General features: G+C 34.6%; 1 protein-coding gene across 1 annotated transcript; it reads left to right on the forward strand.

Annotated features, from left to right (window-relative positions):
* Positions 1 to 9,048: 9,048 nt before the first annotated feature.
* Positions 9,049 to 17,588, forward strand: LOC122027857. Its single transcript, XM_042586868.1, has 10 exons — positions 9,049 to 9,191; positions 9,315 to 9,516; positions 9,606 to 9,763; positions 9,871 to 10,016; positions 11,423 to 11,485; positions 11,618 to 11,710; positions 15,012 to 15,173; positions 15,293 to 15,396; positions 16,936 to 17,024; positions 17,111 to 17,588. Exons 1-10 carry the CDS (start codon positions 9,104 to 9,106, stop codon positions 17,365 to 17,367), a joined length of 1,362 nt encoding a protein of 453 aa, XP_042442802.1. The 5' UTR covers positions 9,049 to 9,103; the 3' UTR covers positions 17,368 to 17,588.

Here is a 17,588-nt window from a genome sequence, read left to right on the forward strand (position 1 = left end):
CTTGAAACCTCTACCACCATAGTGTGTTCTTAAATTTCTTCCATGTAATATTCTTAATTTGGTTGCTTCATCCTAATTGTGTGAGGCTTCTTGGTGCAAGTGCTAGATATATATATAAGCTTTGGTGGTGTTTACTGCTTATTTATCCAATATATTACTGAAAGCTACAACATCAATCTTTTGGGAGGTCTGTGTAGAGCACATTCAGGAATTTGGCTCGATATGTTTCTTAGTAGAGTTTCAAGGCTTGCCAAAACTATTTCCACTTAGCAGATAACGTCCTTCCGTTTAGTGGACTTTAATATAATTCTTTTTTAACCTAACTTAAACTAGCAAATTCCAAACTGGTTAACAATGGATACATTGAACAAACATTATGCTCAATTGTTTTATATAAAGGTTAAATCCAATTCAATTGGTTATCAATACAATACGTCTACAAAATTCTCAGTAACATGTTCTATGTTGTGTAATTGTTATTGACCACCATTTACGATTTGAAGCTGAATTTGTCACTTCATACACAGATTGCTGAATGTTTTAAGAGAACTCCATTGACCTATTTTCAATGTGTTGACAGGTTGCTCAGGTTGCTGATGTTCATCTATTTACTGTTCAAGTTTGTTTCTCACACCATCTCTTCATGCTTTAAGTCTGTAAATCCATGTATATTGTCCCGTTGAGATAGTCTAGTGGTTAGTGCATGAGGTGCTGTCAACTTGAGGTATGAGATTTGAATTTCGGCATAGTCGAGGTAAATATCTCCCTCATGCGCCAATCACTATTCCAAGGCTAGTAGTCGTCTGTGATTTATCTCTTTCATATTAATCCTGGAATAGATTGACGAGAATGCTGAGAGTAAACATATTCGTCTTTTGCTAACTTATAAATCCATGTATCTTGATCCATTTTTAATTGTGGCAACAATTTTATCTTTTAGAACAAACTTAGAACAAACTTATCCCTGGCTGCAACAAGATAATTTATTATCATCTCATTAAAATGTCCTACTTTTATTTCAAATGCATGAACCAGATTGGTTTTAAAATATATAAGAACATCCACTGACATATGATATTATATATATATATTTCAGTTTTTCAACCAATTATTTTAGGAGATATTGGTCACTTAAATTCGACTACTAAGTATAATATTTATGATTGTCTATTTGAAGCAGTTAGCGTTCTTAATTTATCATTCCATTAAAAAAAATATCTTAATGTATATCACAGTAATTGATATTCGAGTCTTAAATAACTGATTAATCGTTAGAATGTTTGACTGCTGTACCATTGTTCGAGAGCAGTGATTAGTTAGAAGTGAACAATCAATTAATAAATTTGAACAAATTAATTTTTAAAAGAAAAAGCTAATTAATTCGGTCAACAAAATAATCAATTTTTTTACCAGTGAATTATCGATAGATTGTCGAGTTCGTGTTAAAATATAATGGATTAAATCAATGTTTAAATAATTATTTATGATTTATCTCTTTTGGATGGCCTAAAAATAAAAACACTGAGGATAAATAAACCCCTTTTATTACATATTTGATTAAATCAATAATTAAATTTACAATTGAGCAAACTTGTAATTAATCGATTATTTTTTTTTTAAATAATTGGCAAAGGGCATGATCCTACTTAGATCTTAAGCCGAAGTATTATTTTGTGCAATGAGATGATCCATCTTAAATGCATATTCTCGTGTGATAAAAGATGATTCATTTATTCCTAATGTTTCTATCAATACATCACTAAGTCAGATGGTTAAAATATAAAAGAAGATATACTATATATTAAATTTTGACTTCAAAATTTTGATAACATCTTATATCTAAATCATCACACCACTCTTAGGGTGCGTTTGGTTCAAGTCATCATGTATAACCTTGGTTATGTGATTACCTAGGTTATGGGGAATAAAACATAACCAATGTTGTTTGGTTCAACCTAGGTAATGCAACAAAAACTTGTTTGTTTGAAGGTTTTAATGAATACCCTAGTTTAATATTTTACCGTATTACCCTCAGTTACAAAATCAACTATACTAAATAATAATAATAATAATAATAATATTATTATTATTATTATTTATTTTTTAATGTTTTTTTACTTTTCCTTTTTCTGTATATTTTTTTATTTTTTTATGTGTTTTTTTATTTTTTTATGTTTTTTTATTTTTTTATGTTTTTTTATTTTTTTTTTATAGTATTTATATTTTTATTTTTTTAATGCATTATCGTACTGCATGCCGAGAAAGATCTTGGGGAGATCAAAGACAAGTTTCATAAGAGGAAGAATGTTCCCCTTGAACATGCAGTGGCTAAGAAGACTTCTGGAGACTACGAGACCTTTCTTCTCGCTTTGTTGGGTGACTGATCTGCTCTTTCAGTGTTCTTGTGGGTCTAGTTTTGCTTTCAGAACTTGGTTGTGCTTGAGGCAAACTTTCTTTATCAGCATCTGTCTAGTGCTTGAAGAGCTTGGTTTGGTTTGCTAAATAATTTGGCATGTTTGCTGTTTGTCAGCTATGTTGTTGAGATGTTGCATGAACTAGCTCGATATAAGAATAAATCTTCATATCTTGTCTTCTTTTGCTTCTTAATGAACGAAACTTTGTTGTTTTTTATTGTACACAATTAGTCAATTACAATGTCTGAATTGTTACTGGTCCATCCAGTCTATTCTCTTTTTATAGCAGCCAAGTTCATATAGAAATGGCAGGCAATGCGAATATATATTTATTCACAATTAGTTTGTAAGACACATTTTCTTTTCCTTTTTCTTTTACAATAATAATACATACTGAGAACATTGATTCCATTTATATTTACAGCAAACGGAATTTGTAGTTTTTCACCAAGCTAAATGTTGTGCAACATGAAGAGTTTGTTCAACACCATAGGCGGCTAATGTAAAATGTATTATACAATCTGTAATACGATCAAACTAGGCATTAGCTCAATAGCTCAGCGCCTCAGCCTCATCTTCCACCATCTCCCAGTCATCATCAGAATGCTCCTTTTTATCGATGCGGTAATCCTCCTCGTCAATTGTGGTAGTTTTCTCATTTAGCACAGAATGATGTGTGCCTCCAGACAAGATATTCTTCTCAAAAGTGGAGCATTTTGAAGTGTTGTTAGGCATGCGCCCATCAACACTATCTTGCAGTAACAATACATCCTTGAAGGCATCAAATATTTCTCCACTGTGCATTTTCTATTGTACAACTGTAGAAGAATTGGTAAACCCAAAAGGTACGCAAAGATCAAAATTGCTGTCTAAAAGAACTATATATGCTATCAAAGAATAATTTTTTCCGCAATTAGACAGACTTACTATAGGTTATCGAGAGTGCGACCACGGTCCATCAAGAAATCCCACAACTGTAGCACAGTAACAGAAGAAAAGTAAGTAACTTCTAAATGAATCAGTTACAAATAAATCTCAGATTCTCTACTATGAACATTCCAAGTTTTATTAAAATATTTGATAAGCACATTTTTATATCCAGGATATGTGCTTAACCATGCTTAAAGACATTGGTATATAACAGAGTAATAAGGAATGCTATAATTAAAAACCCTCGGTTGCTAACTTCGTGAACACAATAAACATATCTAAAAAATCTTCCCTCGGTTGCTGACTTCGTGAACACAATAAACAAATAAAAGTTTATTTGATAATAGTAACAAAATTATTGGATGCACAAAGTTGTGAATCCAAAAAAAAGTTGGCAACAGCACCATAAGGATTGTCACATGGATGCACAAAGTTGGCAACAGCCAAGGTAGACCCAACACATTAAGTTGATTAAAGTTCAATCCAATAACATCCAAGTTCAATCCAAAAAAAAAGATTCATCCAAGTTCAATCCAAACAAAAAGATACATCCAAGTTCAATCCAAACAAAAAGATACATTCAAGTTTAAACCAAAGTATCAAAACATAAGTACCAAGAACCTAATAGCCTTATCATTGAGCTCATTTTGGATGGATCTCATTGAGCTGCTTTATCACATAATTCCTCCTAAATGCCTTTGGCATTGCAAAGAAATTGTCAATCTTGTGTTCATCCTTGAGAATATGCTCTGCGACATCCATAATTTCTTGCTCAGAGAAATCAGAAAGTTCTATTAGCTCATCATATATCTTCATTTTTATATCACCACTCTCGGTTTGTTTCTTGAAGTATGTGGAAATTCCCTTCATCTCCTCATTAGCCTCATTAACAGCAATAACATACTTGTGAATCTCTCCCACCAAGTCATCTAAAGCATCATCAGCCTTTCCTTTTCTCTTTCTAGTGGTTGGCTTCTTGTTTGATGGACAAATTGATGAATCCAGAGTCTCAGATTTCCTTATTGTTTGGTTGGCATCATTAGATTCTTCACCTTTGTAACTTTCAGCAAATATTTCTGCATTAGATGTGTCGACCTCTTCATCGCATAAATTTATCTCTTCTACTGCATCAGCAGGGGTTTCTGCATTAGCTCTTGTGGCATGATCTTTCCCCCACACAAACATCAAGTCATCAAGGTGGCGGAACTCTTTGTTCCTTAACCCAATAGCAGCTGGATGACTCTAAATTAAAAACATATCATTAGCAAAAAAAAAACACCCACAGTTATCAAAGAAATGGAAATACGCAAAGTAGAAAAAGTTACCTTAACCCAATCATCAAAGACATCTTTTGTTGTAATAATACACTTCTCAACATCGTTCCACCCAAATCCACTACTATGATTCAACATCTCGGTGATAGCATGAAATTGTCTCTTTAGTAGCTTGTATCTTGACTCAATATGAGGAGTAGCCTTCAAACAACTTGATGGCAATTTAGCAGCCATGAGTTTCTCCAAATGCACCAAATACCCAGTTCGAAAACCATTCTCGCTCTTCCAAGCTGAATCTTTACTCAACTCAACAAGGCAATCAACCAATGCAGCATCCTCTTGTTTTGTCCATACGCGTTTGGTACTTTGAGTTTTTCTTTTAATCTTCAGTGGCATTGAACTTTCTACGTTTTCAACTACATTTGGCATCTTTTGGCTCTTTCCTTCCATTGAAAACTGAAATTAAACCATTCAAATAACACATTGTTTTTGCACAAATCATAATTAAATTGTTCAAATGAATAATACACAAAATGCAGAAACAATCATATTGTTCAAATGATTCAAATGGATAATAAACCCAAATACAACATAATTAAAAAGTTCAGTACATCGAAATGAAACCTAAATTTTAAGAAAGAACATTAAATTTAATTAATTGATGACTGCCAGCTCGTAAACATATCATCTGCAAGCTTGTCTCTCCATTCAGTCCAAGCAGAACTGGTCTCACAATGCCTAATCAGATCATCATCATCATCATCATCATCATCATCATCATCATCATCATCACCACCACCACCACCACCACTTTCATTTGAATCAAGGGCATCAAGCTCAGTCTCTATCGGATCAATTGTCATTTCATACCTTATGAAATTATGGAGAATACAACAAGCAGAAATAATCCTACATTGAGTCTTAACAGAATAAAATGACTTATCTCTCAATATAGCCCATCTAGCTTTCAAAATGCCAAAACACCTCTCAATGCAATTTCTTGCTTGAGAATGCTTCATGTTAAAGTATTCTTTGGCTGTCGCTGGTTGGTAACCTTGCCTCCATTCAGTCAAGTGGTACCTTTGACCTCTATATGGTGCCAAAAAACCGTCCCCATTTGTGTATCCAGCATCACACAAATAATAACAACCTATATATATATCACGAGTGAACAAGTATTAATATATATATGTATATATAAATCGAATATATAAATCAAATATTTGTTAAATATATTACGAGTGACTATTATTTTACAATAATTACAACTTAATTACCTTGAGGAATCTTCAAGCCATTCCTCCTACTAATAGCATCCCTTAGGACTCTACCATCTGCCGCAGATCCTTCCCAACCCGGTAGGACATAGGTAAATTGCATATTCGGTGTGCATACACCCAAGACATTGGTTGCAATTTCACCTTTTCTGGTTCGATACCTAGGTTTATCATTTGCTGGCACATTGACATTAATATAAGTCCCATCTAATGCTCCCAAACAACCCTACACTCAAAGAAATATTATAAAATTAATTTATTTTATTATGTACATTAAATTGATTAATATAAAAAATGTATAGAAATCATATACTTGTACCTTGAACCATTTCCACCTGTCATCCGTGCAATTTTCTGGGATTGGTTCTGGCTTCTTAAGCAAAATGTTGTGTAACCGCAGAATAGAGTTCAAAACTAAATGAAAATGCCTACTAATTGTCTCGCCGGATCTAGCTGTTTGCCGTTTTAGGACCCTATTCTTCACATTATGTGCAATAATGTGAAGAAAGGATATTACAAGTTCATTAATTGACATATTTCTGTTCCTTTTCAATTTCCCACGCGTCGTTAGCAAATAACAAAGTTTGCTTAAAGACCTTCTATCCATCCTACAGTTATCAACACATTGTCGATCACTATGAAAAGCCATCTCATTTATATTTATAGACCTAATATTATATCTAGACAATGCATGATAAGCATATGATATGCTCCTCCTCAATCTAGCACTCCTCCTCTTAATAGCTAAGACCATTGCCAACGATAAGAGCATAAATAACTTGCTTTCCATCATCTTCATACGCATAATAAGTACAGAAATCATTTTCATCTCCTGTCGTACTGCTAACTGAGTCATATCAACCTATCATGTAAATAGGGCAATGAACCAAATAATAAATTAGCATAGTAGAAAATTTCAAATTGTAAACAGCAAGTTACAACAAAAACTAAATAGTTGAAAGAGAATTTGTAGGTTCAACTTACAAGTTGCAAGAACCAAACAAAAACTAAACAAGAATTAAACAACACAAAACAAGTACTAAACAACAACTAATCAAGTATAATTGTAAGTTGTTATCATTCATGCAAACGAAACTGGCTTGCAAGTCACTTTTTGTTCTCAGCTAAAGTATTCCTTGTTGAAAAATATATTTATAATGCACATAGGAAACTGAGTATTCATGAAAAGTAATTCATTGGAATTAAGGTTTAGAAAAAATATATAGCAAGAGGACAACATACACTCAAAAGCTTAGTTTTATCTTAGTAATCTGTTTTTGTCATTGTTCAGGTTTGAGCCCATATGCAATAGGATGAGTACATGCCTTCTGTTAGTGTCAATCTAACACTATCTTTTTCATTAAGCAGAAGCCTAACAAGTATACATTTTAAAAGTTCAAAAGACGCAAATAAATGGTCTTTTTAATTAGATTAATATTTTAATTAATGGTCTTTTTACTCAAATAAATATTATAAAGTGTTCATGATTTCAGCTGAAGCTTTACTCAATGAACTTGATTGCCTAAAGAAAGATGCAATTGCTGTCACAGAAGCAGCAACCAAGAGTGCTACGGCTTTAGATGACTCTTTTTGTGAAGAAATGTTAAAAGATATTTCCTTTGAGGTAAACATAACTAGGAGACATCTTAAGTTACTTTTCGCGTTTTACATTCATTAACATATTAGTTTGGTTTATTAATGATCAGCATTCAGAACCCTCCAACTAATAAACCTATATCCTCAGAACCCATTTCCTGAATCACTCTTCAATCAAAGGTTATAAAACTCTTGTCAGTAGACTAACACTACGCATCCAGAACACACTTCTTATCAATACGAGGAAACGCATAACACCAAAAAAAAAAAAACATCATCCAAATGACAATTGTCAGTACACAGTACAAAACGATGGTCGAAGGAAACTCAGAACCCTTACCTTATCAGCAGTGGAAGGCAGAAGAGGAACAAATGGAGTGCGTTTCGCTTCCTCTGCAGGGGAGGACAAGGACATGAGGCATGGACAACTAACCAAGACCCAGTTTTATGCAGTGTATAAAATCAGTTCAAATCGACCAAATCAGGATGCAACAATTGCTAAAAAAAACCCGCTAGACGCCCTGAGCTTCGTGTGCGCGAGAGGGAGGATGTCGCGGACAACCGGTGCAGAGAAACGCTAAGATCAGTTCTAAGATCATACCTTTTCCAAGAAGCCGAGTGGGGATCGTCGACGAAAATGAGTACGCCGCTAGAAGGCCTGAGCTTCGTGTGCGCGAGAGGGAGGATGTCGCAGAGAACCGGCGCTAGGTCGCCGCGAGAGGGAAAAGGTCGTGCATGTACGCGAGAGGAGAAGCGGCGAAAGGCTAGGGTTTTCGTGCTGTTCGCAGAGGAGGAGCGACGAAAGGTAGGGTTTCCGTCTCGTGTTCGCGAGAGGAGGAGCGGCGGGTTGGGTTTCACGTGTTCACTCGAGAGGGTTGGATTATATTGGAGGGGTTGATTGAAATTTGGTAAATCTATAAGGTTATTTATGTCTCAAAGGGTAAATAACGAAGGATAATATTGTCTTAATTTTTTGGTTAACCAGGGAATCAAAGATAACCCCAGTTTTATGGGGTTTTCTGTTTCCGGACTATATGCCCAACTTGCTGATGTGTCAGGCATGTAGCATAACTTAGGAATCATAAATTACCAAAACCAAACAAGGTTTTGGTGGATAACCTTGGATGGATAACCAAGGTTATCAAAAATAACCTTGAACCAAACATGCCCTTAGAAACATCTTAAATTCATACTCCCGTCACAGTTATGCAGGATATGGATATTTTGAATTGAATTGGGTTATCGAGGATGTGATGCTAAATTGCTAATTAATTTATTGATATATTTTTAATTGTGAATTCCAATTTTCATTCATTAATAATATAACAAAGTTCGATTTTATAAAAAAAATAAAATAAAAATAAATTAAGTTAAACTTTAACCCTCATTTCAAATGTCAATTAATTTTATGCTCAGCTTACTTAGGTTGTAAGACATACACGCTCCGGCAGACCGGCACCACGCTACATATTCCTTGAGCGCCCCCACTACCGTCTTACCCTGTCACTGTACCGCCCACCGACTCTAAAAAAACAAAAACAGACTATCTATTTAATCCATTCTCAACTCTCGTTTTGATGTTGTTTCACCGTCGGTCATTCCAAATACGACAATGCTGCCTTCGTCCGCAATCATTCCCCTGCTCCTCCTAGTCACCAACACCCTGTTCCTTTCTACCGTCGCCTCCGATGAGGTTTCCGGTAAGCAAATCAACCCTCCTTTTCCCGTACCTTATTTTTCTCGTCATTCACGATCCCCCGAAGAATCGCAACCCCATTGCGCTTATTTGTATTCTTATTCTCCGGGTATCTCAACGGATGCAGTCGTCTCCCACCCTTCCAAGCTCGTCCTCCCCGCCGGGCGCCCAGTCGATGGATCTCAGGGCCTCTGTAACCGTGTCATTATACGTGGCTTCTCCCGGCTCCATAAGGCCTCCAAGTACGCCAACGCCCTCAAGGTAACGGTCTCCGTCGACCCAGTCAATGCCCCCTTCCGCATCCAGACTACCGAGATCTGCTTCCACAAGTACCTTCCTAAACCCTAGCTCGCCTTCTCCTGGATTCTTATATTGCGATTTGTCATTTGAGGTCTTTTTTTTTATTGGTTGTGGCAAGGAACTTTTCGATTGGGGTAGGCATGTGCTCCCCTGATCAGTGGCAGAAGCTCTCCAAACCTATTTGGACTAAGTCGATGTCGCCATACGAGGATAGGATATTGGATATCCGGACGCCACTGGAGCCATCGAGAAAGATTGAGTTATCCACAGAAGAAGGTAACTCCCGGCATTTTTTTAATCAGTAATATAAACCATGTTCCAGGTTTTCCAGCTTATCTGGTCCTCATCTTTGCCAGTAATGTGTTCGCCATTTTGTTTTTCAGAATTTCTGCTCCATCGTTTGATTTTTCTGGTTTTGGGTGCGGTCATGATGATAGCTGCTCATACTCTTAGCGAGTCGGTGGTTTTCTATTATGGTGGCGCTATGACCTTAGGTATCATAGTGGTGGTTCTAATAATTCTTTTTCAGGTAATCAACTCTCAAATCTATCATTGTGATCTTGTAATTTCTTATATGCTGTTATGCAATTTGCTGTAGTTTATCTTATCTCTCATAGTATGTCCTTTTGTTTGCTATGAATTATTTCAGATTTCTTATGTGTTTTTATGCAAATTGCTGTCGTTTATCCTATACCAACTAGGAACCTTTTTCTCCATATCGTATAGAATAGGTTGTTCACTTCTATCTATATGTCCAATACTATCAACATTATCTATTGATTTACTTGGCACACACCTATGTTCTACCTTCTCGTTGGAAAATACAAAATTGCACCGCCATTCGAACATAGAAAAATACCTCCTATTTAATGAAAATACAAAAAATTTGATGAATAATCATTTGACTTTAACTATCAGAATTAAGCATTCGAATCTAAGCATTAGAATTGTTAACTAATGAGAAGTAAATATTGAAAGAAAAAATTATCTTTTGTGGAAATTTGATGCTATGTTCTTTTTGTTTGTTATAAATTAATTAAATGTTGTGTCTAGTTTACATTCTTCATATTTATACGTGCACTATTAAGTCATCCATTATAGAACTACTGAAAGCACAGGAAATAAGTTGAATTGATAAGTTATGAAAATCCTAGCTTCAATAGGTAATCCGTTGCAGACACACATCAAGAAACTCCTGATCTATTGCTTCGCTAATGACTCCAAAATCTTAAATTGGTTGTAGTTCATAAAAATTAGCTATAATTGTTGGTAAGATGAGAATGCCTTGGTTATAAAATTTCTAGATTGCTTTGGGCTTTCAAACATCAGATAATAAGATTTATGTCCTTGTGGGGAAAAGGCTGAAAAATAATTGGAAGAGCATCTAATGATTTCCAATTGGATAGTATGTATCTCAAATTATCAAATGTTTTTAGTATTTATTAACATTGCATAGTGTTTTGTTTTTATCCTGCTGGCAGAACATATTTGAAGCAAACTATGATAATTTGTATATCCTGATGTTTTTTTGGTCACCATGCAAAAAACTTCAGAAGATGCAATTCTAATTTTAGTAACATTACTTGTGCATAAATTGTCACTTTGTAAGGAAAAACTGCCATGTGGCTACAAGCCGTGATTAATTATTGAAACTTGACACTTTTCTTTCCAGAATATGTATATCATAGCAATCCTCAACGAAGAAGTCCACTGATCATATTACCAACTGCAATGTACATAATTTACTTTGATTTATCTATTCGTTTCTGGCTTGACTGACTAAAACCATTAGCATAAAAATCCTTGCATCCAACCGCAAATTTTTTTATAGCTTCATGATTGTGGAATTTCTTTTTAGACATTATCTTAGCCTAGATGGCTACCCTTCTTTTCACATTTGTAATTCTTTATATGTTTCCAATTCTTCATTTACAGGGCATGAAGCTACTGCCAACAGGAAGAAAAAGCTCACTAGCTATAGTCCTCTATTCTTCAATTGTGAGTTCTATGACTTAATGTGATAACAAAAAGTTGCAAGTTTCATTCATTTGGGGTTGGCAATTCTACAAATTTACACATGCAACTGTTCTTCCTGTTTTAATTCTGTGCCATCTTTATTTGCTTTGACAGGTAGGTGTCGGGACCTTTCTTTTAACATATGTTTCTGGACTATTACGTTCATTTCTTGTGGAGATGGGAGTTAGTGAAGATATGCACAATCCTGTATGTAAGTTCCCATTCTGCATTTTATTTTTTGTGTTTTATCACAGTACAAGGGCAACATCTGTTTCTTTCAATCCTAGTTATATAAGTGCCCTCACTATCTAGCTCATTCTTACACTATCATAAATGTTCATGCTGTACTTATCACGTATGCTCAGTATATTACATCTGGGATAAAGAAGGCATTATCTTTTAGCCATTTGAATATATATTAGAACAATCATCCGAATGTTGTGAAACAACAAATGAACATTTCAGTAACTGTTGAGGGGGGGGGGGGGGGGGGTTATTTTGGTTGTGTAAGGTTTATAGTGATAATGGAAATCATGTTTGGTTAATGCTATGAGTTGCAAGATTCAATCAATTTGCTTTCTGGGTTATGGCACAAAATTGTCAAAGCACATGAACAATGAAATTAATGTTTGCGCTGGATCTGAATATGTTAGTAGTATTATTAATTTTGCAGTACTGAACTGTCTTCTCATTGTGCTTAATTTGGTCTTATCTGCCAATATTGAGCTGTTAGTGTAGGTTCAATGCTTTGCATAAAAAGTTTTTTTTTTCCAACAGAACCTAGTCATCAGGTTGCCATGAGCAAACTTGTTGTTATAGCAAGTTATTTTACATAATGGTATCACGGGCCAAGGCCTAGGCCCACATGGTTTATGTCGAGTAAAAGGGAGTATATGCTATCCCTTTAATAGTTTGAAGAATTCAGGAGCAAGTATTATTTGGTTGAGTCATTCAACATCAAGTTTGAGGATCAAGGAGATGCTCATCTGTGAAAGACATGTTTTTAATATAAACTGGATGAAAGTCACATACAGTGTTGTTCTATTTGTAAAGGGATTAAGTTGACGAGTTTTATCTTGAATCTTTATGAAAAGATGGTCGATAGAATAATAAGAGATGAAACAAAACAATTTAATATTAATTTGGTTTATATTTGAATAATTAATTATATATGCTTTTAGTTAACAATGACGTCTATGGAGAATATATATATATAAAAAAGGGTAGCCCGGCGCACGAAGCTCCCGCTATGCGGGATCCCGAGGAAGGATCCATTGTACGCAGCCTTACCATGTTTTTTGCAAGAGGCTGTTTCCAGGATTCGAACCCGTGACCTTTTGGTCACAAAGCAACAACTTTACCGTTGCACCAAGGCTCCCCTTCCATAATGAAAAGAAAATTTCACTTGTGATTCTGATGATTTGGAAAATTTTATGATTGAGCCTTCAAATAAGTACTATTATGTGTTTTTGAGATAAGAAGGAATATGTAGTAAATTGTTTGATTTAGTAAATAACACATGATAATTTAATTACTAATGTTGAGACTATTGGATTATAACAAATGATTTTTCATTCTTGTAGATTCACAATGAGCATTAGCTTTACCCTTCTATCTATTGAACTAAGATTAAATGAATTTACTATTTATATTCTTATGATATTACTTGTGTACAATGTTTAACGAGTTACGATGTCTTTGGGATATGAGAGGGTAAGCTTTAAGCTTTTATCAAGGGTTAGCTGTAAGTTCCTATTTTTTACATGATTACCATATGAATTTTATAGTTGAATTCATGATAAGAAACACACTAATTGATATGGAATAATTTGAAGCTTCAGGTTTGGATACTATGGAAATTATTATTATTTTTTCTTTTAAGTTAAAAGACCTAAAATTGAATATATAAAATATATACTCTGTAATTAGAAAAGAAGTGAGGTAATAGTTAAGATGAACGAATACTTAACCAAGTAGACATCCTTTTAATAGTTTTAAATGTCTTGTATGTATTGCTTACAAAGTAGATAGCTTTTTAATACTTTTAAATATCTTGTATCTATTACTTAAGAAAGTAGATAGTGATGAAGAACCATTACTAGGCTAAAGAGTGGATACTAAAAAAGGTATTTTATGAAGCTAATGGGGCTAGAGTGCAAGCAGTTAGAAGTAATTAATATAGCAAAGATAAGAATGCTAAGGTGGACGTGTGGAGTTGTATATGAAATAAAACAAATACTATTGCCGTGGAGCAATTAAGCCTAGCTTTAGCAGATAATATGAAGGGAAAAAGGTAACATGTTCAGTGGGCATAGTTTTACAAATTGAATAATTATGATGGCATTTTTAAGGGTTGAGGGGGACTGAAAGGGACTCTATTTGATGTAATTTAATATCATTTAAAATATTTTGATGCTGCTAGTGATAGTCTTTACATATTATGACAAGATATGATCTGAAATAGTTAGAAATGATATTTTGTTTGTATGCCAACATATGATACCAGAGAGGATGAAGAAGAAGAAGAGCGAGCGAGCAACTTCTTACATGGAGGAAATCATAGTCGGCTCCTCACGTCACCATTTGTATGCAGAAGGTTGTGTGTTAACTCACATTGCTTGGTAGAGGAAGTTTGGTGGGAGGAATCCTTGTCCTTGTGTGAAGAAGTATGCGGATTGTATGAGAAGACAGCATAGAAGAATCTTTCTTAGCTCATTCCATGTGATGGTTGGTGAAATAATATGTTTGACCTATGTTGGCAAGCATGGAACATCATCCTAAACCTTTATTGGTACTTGTGGTTTGTTGTTATTCACATAAGTTTAGGTTGGGATAGTGCCTTTAATGGGCTAGTGGCTATCTAGCAGTGGGCATGCAAGTTTACTCATGGTTAGACAGAGGATGTAGTTACAAGAGTCACGAGTATTGAGTTACAATGTGTATTTATAACCCAGGCATAAGGAAAAAATAAGCTGAAAATTACACCTTGATTCAACTCTCAATTTCTCTTCCTTATTTTGTCTTCCCCTAGCTATCATCCGTGGAGTGTGCTTGAGCAATGCATAGCCATTGGGAGTATAGATTATCAAAAAAAAATGAGTATTCAAATTTCCTATTGTCTCTGGGTAATTCTCAATTCTATAAACATTATTTTTCTGTTTGGAAAAAAGAATAAGTTGCTTTTGAATTAATGCATGTCTACTTCTCCAGAGTCAGAAAGATGGACTCAATCCAACTATTATTTGAATGAATTATTGGGTTGACTTGATGTGAGAAAAGTATTTTAGACAGTTACCTTTCTTAGAAATTCAGAGTGATCTTTTCCAATCTTCCATTGTGCCTATTGTCAACTACAATTATTTGGTTACATTGTCTGCTGATTTCTATGTATATCTCTGAACGTTTTTCTGTCTTCATCTCTTATTAAGAACCAGTATGTACAGCAACTACTGTCTTTCTAGTGATTCTCTCGTGGTTTGCTTACTCCCCTCCTTTTTGCATTCTCCAGCTGGGTATATTTGTTCTTATATGCCTTGTGTTAGCTGGAGCTTGGTTTGGTTATTGGGCTGTCCGCAAACTCGTTCTGACGGAGGAAGGGTTGGTCGATTATGGTGTCGCTTATTTTGTTGAATGGTCAATCTGGATATTTTCTGCTGCTTTAATTCTTGAGGTATTTTGTTTCTTCATCTGTTCATTTTAGATTATTTTTAAGCCGTCTTGATCTTATATGGTATTTTTTGGAATTTTTTGATGAAATCATACTAAATTCAGAATGACCATTTTTTGTAGAGCTCTTTGGATACACTTTTTGCAGCAGAGGTGCTCGGTCTCATAATGTTTACCGTAGCAATGACAAAGGGAAAAAGGTTACGCTTTCTGCGACGTGTACTCAGGTAGGTCTGATTCATATATTCTGACAGTAGATTGCATTTGATTCTGCAGTATGGGGCATGGTATAGTAGTAATTCTTTGCCATAGAATGCTATGTTGTTTTTTTTTTTTCTTTTCGGAATGCTGACATTTATACTTTTGGAAAGAACAGTAGGTTGATCTTTAAGAATGTTTGCCACATCATAATACAAAATAAGATCGACCTGATTTTGTGCTTTGGCAAGTTAAATTACAGCATTGCAGAATTGTATCACGTACAATACAAAAGAACCAAAAGTCTGCTATGAGATTTCTGTATTAGGTCTTCTAGTTGTGCTGAGTACTAGTCAGCATCATTGTTATGGAAAATTCTCCTTTTCTAGGTGTATTTTTTACTTAAAACTCAAGATTCTTTGAATCAACAGATTGAACTTAATAAATTCCTTGCACTAATTTTTGGAGGTTGATCATGTCATCTTAAATCTCACGGATCTAGAGAAACCCTTTCAAGTAGAATTTCTCTCAAGTTACGATATCCTTAACAAGTCTGGTGATACGGTCTCCTAACCAAGCCTGGTAGCATTAAGAACTGATATCTCCAAATAAGTGGTTATCACAGAGGTTTGTAATTATCTGTCTGAGCAGCTCAGTATTGCAGAGGTTTCTAGTTAATCTGTTTATCATGGCTCTGTTTGGTTTTTTTTTTCTCTTAGTTTTTTATTTTTTTAAAATAAACTTTGAGAGTTGAAAAGAGAAAATAAAATAAACAATGTTGAGTTTTTTATGCATTTGAATTTATTAGAGATGAATAATATGACAAATATTTATTTATTATTTTAAAATTTTATTTTAAAAAATACAAAATTAAAATTAAAAATTTTCATGAAGCTTTTTATAAAAAAGATCATCTTAATATCAGTGGGATTCCTTTCAGAATAGCATGCTATGGATTGTAATAAAATAAAAACAGACTTAGACTTTGTTTTACTTGGAAAGATGAAGCGAGTGGGAAGGGATTGGAAAAAGGTCACACAATTGTCATGGTTAATGGTTCACTTGTATAGTTGTGATACTTTCTCCTCGCTCCTCTGTACTAGTTATCAATTTAGGTAGATCAAATCTTGGTGTTCATTGGGAATTTGTTGGTATTTCTGAAGCACTGTCATGCTTTACCTGAAAAATCCTTCTAACTGATTGTATCGTGCAAATATGAGACTAGCAAAATCTTATGGGAAAAGGTATATGAACCATTTTATTGTGATTCTGACTTTGGTTTGCTCTAGTTAGACTATTTTCTCAATTAGTCGAATTTCGTATTTCTCATGCAAAAATTGACTTCAATTTCCATCGATTATAATGCTTTGGGACATATTTCAGCTGAGTCAATATTATTTTCAGGAGCTATACCACACAAAAAACTTATGCTGATCACGTTATAATTTCTCTAGAGAAGAATCTTTTGTTTTTTTAATTCGATGTCAGAAAGTTGAAGAATGTCTTCTAGATCAATTTAAATTGCATATTATATATTACACAATTAACAATCCGTTGATGTTTTTTAGGCGAATGTACAAGCGGACTCGAAGGACTGGAGGACTCTCAGATCACTTGCATCGACATGGATCCCAATCATATAATTTCCCAGTCTCAGGTGCTTATCGGCCAGATATTCAGATGGTTGATCACTATGATTAGTCAGCATGTCACCAAAATATCATGTATTTTGCATTGTTGCAGGTTCGATAAATAGGAGGTCACCAATGCATGATGATGACTATTACTCCACCATTCATCGCACTCCTGTGAGGCGCTTCTCCAAGAAAGAGTGGGATAATTTTACCACAGAACAGACTAACAAAGGCTTGACAGAGTTGGTCTCTTCGCCTGAATTCCAAAGATGGGCCATGGACAATGTCGAAAGGCTCCACGTCACGCCCACATCAGATCGCAGAGGGGAAGAAAGGAAGCAGCGCAGATTCTTCATGTGGTTTTAATTCAGAAAACCTGATCCCTTTAACTGTTGGGTTCTCTTAGCTTTCAGGATGTAGCATTTTTTTTTTCTTTTTCATTTTGTCATTAAGTTGTAGCATGTGTTGTAACTTTAGATTAACACCAATTGTATGCGTGAACTCAATTTTGTACTAATTATTGCCTCACCGTCCATGGTGTGTATTTTGTACGAACGAGTGAGAAAAAACAGGTTTATTGCTTCAAA

Source organism: Zingiber officinale, chromosome 10A, assembly GCF_018446385.1.
Source record: "Zingiber officinale cultivar Zhangliang chromosome 10A, Zo_v1.1, whole genome shotgun sequence".
NCBI lineage: Eukaryota > Viridiplantae > Streptophyta > Magnoliopsida > Zingiberales > Zingiberaceae > Zingiber > Zingiber officinale.

Excerpts from the sequence above, each read along its gene's own strand:
- LOC122027857 (XM_042586868.1), top strand. The coding sequence starts at position 9,104 with ATGCTGCCTTCGTCCGCAATCATTCCCCTGCTCCTCCTAGTCACCAAC. Across the intron at positions 9,764-9,870 it reads TGAGTTATCCACAGAAGAAG|AATTTCTGCTCCATCGTTTG; the intron begins GTAACTCCCGGC and ends TTTGTTTTTCAG. Across the intron at positions 15,174-15,292 it reads CTGCTGCTTTAATTCTTGAG|AGCTCTTTGGATACACTTTT; the intron begins GTATTTTGTTTC and ends CATTTTTTGTAG.